Raw genomic sequence first — 4,333 nt, forward strand, 5'->3', positions numbered from 1 at the left:
CTTGAACTTGGATTGAAAGTTTGCACTAGCATTAGTATTTGTCTTGCACTGCCACTGACATTGGAATCTTGCACTGGCATTGGAATCTTGCACTGGTACTGGCACTAGCATTGGAATCTTGCACTGGCACTGGCACTGGAATTTGGGATCTTGCACTTGCACCAATGGAATTTCGTATTGGAATTGGCATCGGAAGATAGTATAATGGAGCTTGCATCCACATCACTTTAGCAAACCCATGTCGTGTACCGCCATGAGTTTGACGGGGGTGTTGGAATTTAGATTATTAGTTTTTAAATTAGTTGTCTTGCGGGCCAAGGATTAATCACTTGCTCATTAAGTTTTAAATTACTTTATTGTTTTAGTCTAGGGTTTGCTTTAGGTTTTCACTATTTAAAGGACTCTTTGTATTTGGTTTTATTTATCAATCAATAAAACAATGCTTTACCGTATACTATTTAACAATATATATGTGTGTGCGCGCGTGTGTGTATTCATCATCAACACTTGTGAACACTTGTTCACCGTTGCTTTTGGAACCAAGATGGAAGATAGACTGGCTTGGGGAGCGTCATGCGGTATGATTGAGTACACGATTCCACCGCACCATGCTATTGCAACAACCATAACTTGTGATATATAACAAGTAAAATACTGGGGTATTACTTGTTACTTAGTCACAAAATCTTTGAGTGGTTTGAGACGTATAGATGATTAAAAAATCTTCAAATTGAATGATTTTTGCATGTATGATATTTAGATGATTATAAAGAGAATGAACAATTTTGATTATAATATTCGCTTGGTTAAGATACGTTAATCGTAAATGAGAAGACAAGTATGTTCCCCAATGAAAGAAACACAAGCAATATTCTTTGCACATTGAATCACCTTTGATCCAAAAGAAAAATTCTTTAACTAGTGTATTTCCCTAACAACCATTTATCTTAGTGAAACATCCCGAATCTTTATATTTAGCATCAGTACACTTTCGCATTAGCAAGATTTTAACCTCTCTTTTTTTTTGTCATACTAAGTTACATTCATTGAATAAAAAGATTAATACAAGGAGAAGAAAACCCAAAAGTCAGTTCACAACCTAAATACAAGATTAACATGAAAAAAGAAAATACAATGGAAAACACAACAAGACCTAATTTAGAAACAACAAAAAATCCTAAAAATGGAGAGGAAACCAGCAGCCACCACCAAGTCAGCCGATGTGCCTCCATCGCATGGCTACCGCCACCAAGAGAATGAACCAAACAAACCAACTAGATCAAAGAAAAATGGGGGTGAGCGAGTCACCCGTGCAATGAGCGCTCCCATAATCCTACTAAATAGTGCTAATTCTACTTTAACAGCCACTCAAAACCCAAGGGTGCTGCCGAGGAGAAGCACCCGAGTCGAGTCGCAGCGGTTGGTAGTTGAGGATACACGATGGAAAAAACCGTTGGTGAAAGAAAAGTGCATAAAGGCTGAGACAAATTCAAGAAAATTGAGACAAACCTTAGAAATTGAGACAGAGATCGAGGACAATCAATCCAAAACAGAATAGTTGTATTAAAGTAAAACTCACCATTTACACCGAATCATCACTCAACCGTCTCTCTTTCTCATTCCGTTTCATATTTTTCTCGTCTGCAATTTTCCGCTTCATTTTTTTTTCCCTGAAATACTGCCCACGGAATTTAAGAAAAAAATCTGCAGTCTGAAAGCTTTTTCAAGTTTATGGGATTTTATAATTTCGGAAAAAGAGATAAAGCACACCAAATAAAGTTTTATCTCCATATATAATTTTTGGTGCAAAGAGAGATAATATTAAAAAAAGAGGGTGAGATAGATAAACTGAAAAAATAGGAGAAAGACGATCTGATGCCATTATTTATGGGATTATCCATGACTATTCAATGGTTAATATTGGACTATAATCTAATGGAGGCCATAATTTATTCATAGGTTTATGGGATTTCAGGTTTGATTGTTATAATGAATATGATATTAGGTTTTTTTAGTTAAAATGGTCTTTAAAGATTGACGCAACTCATTTGGTCCTTGATATTGAAAATCAACAGAATTGGTCCATAAATTTGTCCATTGATTAGATAAAAATACCCTTAATTTAACAGAAATTTTCAAGCAATGACCAAAGGAAAGACTTATATCGATTTTCAATCTCAATGGAAAAAGTGAGGAGTTATGTCAGTTTCAGAGACTATTTTTTACTAAAAAAAACCTATGATATAATGGGAACAATCGCACCTGATGGGAGGGAGAGACGGGTGAGTGATACTGTGTAAATGGTTTAATACAATTATGTTGACGCGGACGGATTGAAATTCGGTAAATTAATCTAATGGTTGAGATCGTGCTGACGGATTGAAATTCGGTAAATTAATCTAATGGTTGAGATCGTGCTGAATGCGAATAAATGCATCGATGTTAAATGTAGAGACTCATGATTCTTTACGGAAAAAAAAAACACTTCAAAAATCAAACTTTAAAAAAAAAAAAAATTCATCATCTATCATTTAGTAAGAATAAGCATTAAATTGGTCCAGTAAGACAAGACTTTCGACAAAAGCATGCATGGATTCGTATTTTCCCTCTCCTTCTCCAGAATATTTAACTTGTTTGGTCTTAAAATCCACCGTTACCAGTCTTATACTATTCTTACTACTCATGCGGAAGACTTTTTCTCCATTGCCTTTAGAACCAACATAAGCAACATGGAAGATTAAAGAGAGTGATTCAGGGCCCTTGGACAGCACCACGCGGGATGATTTAGTCCACGATTCCACCACACCATATTGTTGCATCACCCATAAACTGAGGCAGCAAGTATTTTCTCCTAATCTCGAGTAATGCCAAGGAAACTGAACCAAGGCGAGGGAATTCTCGTGTGCCGAAAGAACAAAATGAGAGGCACCACGGAGCAACCTTTTTCTCGTCAATGATTTCGGCAACTCAATCTCGCTGAACGATTCAGTGGCCATATCAAACGACGCAATGACATCATTGTTGCAGTCTCGGTCGTGGCGTAGGATCCAATGCACGGCACCACGGACGAAAACAGTCTTATGATATAAACGTTGAAGAGAAACAGCAGGAGAAGCTGGTGGAGGAGGACTGAGAGTCTTCCAGGAGCCCCTGGCTAAGGAGTAAACCTTGACTTCGATTGGGGTGTCCCTGGCAGGACCACTAGAACGATCACGATCATTCCTAAAAATTGTTAGAACCTTATAGTCATTGGTGCTCGAATCGTAGCCAAACGCATAAGTAGGTCTAACCCGTTTATACGTGTAAGGAGGGGGCAAAGTCACAAACTTTCTAACCGAAGGGTTCCAAATTATTATGGGGAATTTGGGGATGTCATTAGCAAAGCATATGAGGCCGTTGGAAGTCCCAACCAGACCGTAACTTGAAGGAGTCACTTTGCTTCTTCCTCCTTTGTAAGCCGGTTGGTAAGTCACGGGAGTTATTTTCTTGGTATTGGTAGCATTAATGCTGAAGGAAGAAGCAGAAGCAGAAGCAGGCTTATCCCAATACAACAAATAATCATTAAAGGACCATAATAGATGGAGACGACCAATATCATTGTCGTCGGTATTTGGACTTTGGCTGCGGCGGAGATGGGCGGCAATGAAGGATGAGCTTTGGATCATATATCTCCATGACTTGCTTACGGCGCAGCATTTAACTAAAGATTTGACGGACGACCTCAACAGGATTTCACGCACGATTTCTTCGGGTAAGTCGCAGCAGTACTGAAATTCCCCTTGGAGTTTGATGCAGGTGGTTTTTACATCAGGTGGATATTGAAAGGCGGCGTAGGTGGTGGTGGTCTTAGGGTTCTCCCCTAGGACAGAGAACCGGCGACGAGGATCACTTGGAGCCTCCTCCACCGAAGAAGATGACGACAACTTCCTCTCCTTCAAGGGAGGACGTGGTGGTGAATTGATGTTGGTGGCGCTTCCAAGAGAAGAGGTGGACATGTTTGGTTTGCTGGAACTGAGAGTTGTCGAATGGTATACCAGCAAAAGTTCCTTCCCCTTGGTGTTTATATATATGTGTGTGTACGTCGACAAGGAGTATTCGACTAGGAATCCAAAACCACAACGATATATTTCTAATCCAAACTGTAGGACATATCGGACTTCTAAGACTTATCTCCAATTCAATCTAAGCCGGGAAATCCTAAAATTTAGTCTCCTATTTTCAACTATTCATCTACATGTATTAGGTTTCAGTTTTTTCCTCCAATGACGAGACCTATAATTCACACCTCCTACTTTATAATTTGTTGAATTTTTATTCTATCAATTTTAGAATT

General features: G+C 38.7%; 1 protein-coding gene across 1 annotated transcript; it reads right to left on the minus strand.

The window, feature by feature from the left end:
- Window positions 1-2,531: 2,531 nt before the first annotated feature.
- LOC103410786 (F-box protein CPR1-like) lies at window positions 2,532-4,010 on the minus strand. The gene has a single exon (XM_008349450.3). It carries the CDS (start codon window positions 3,993-3,995, stop codon window positions 2,532-2,534), a length of 1,464 nt encoding a protein of 487 aa, XP_008347672.3. The 5' UTR covers window positions 3,996-4,010.
- Between the last annotated feature and the right edge of the window lie 323 nt (window positions 4,011-4,333).

This window comes from Malus domestica, chromosome 08 (assembly GCF_042453785.1).
Source record: "Malus domestica chromosome 08, GDT2T_hap1".
Classification (NCBI taxonomy): Eukaryota; Viridiplantae; Streptophyta; class Magnoliopsida; order Rosales; family Rosaceae; genus Malus; species Malus domestica.

Bases quoted from the DNA above. Each gene is read 5' to 3' on its own strand.
- LOC103410786 (XM_008349450.3), bottom strand. From the start codon at position 3,995: ATGTCCACCTCTTCTCTTGGAAGCGCCACCAACATCAATTCACCACCA.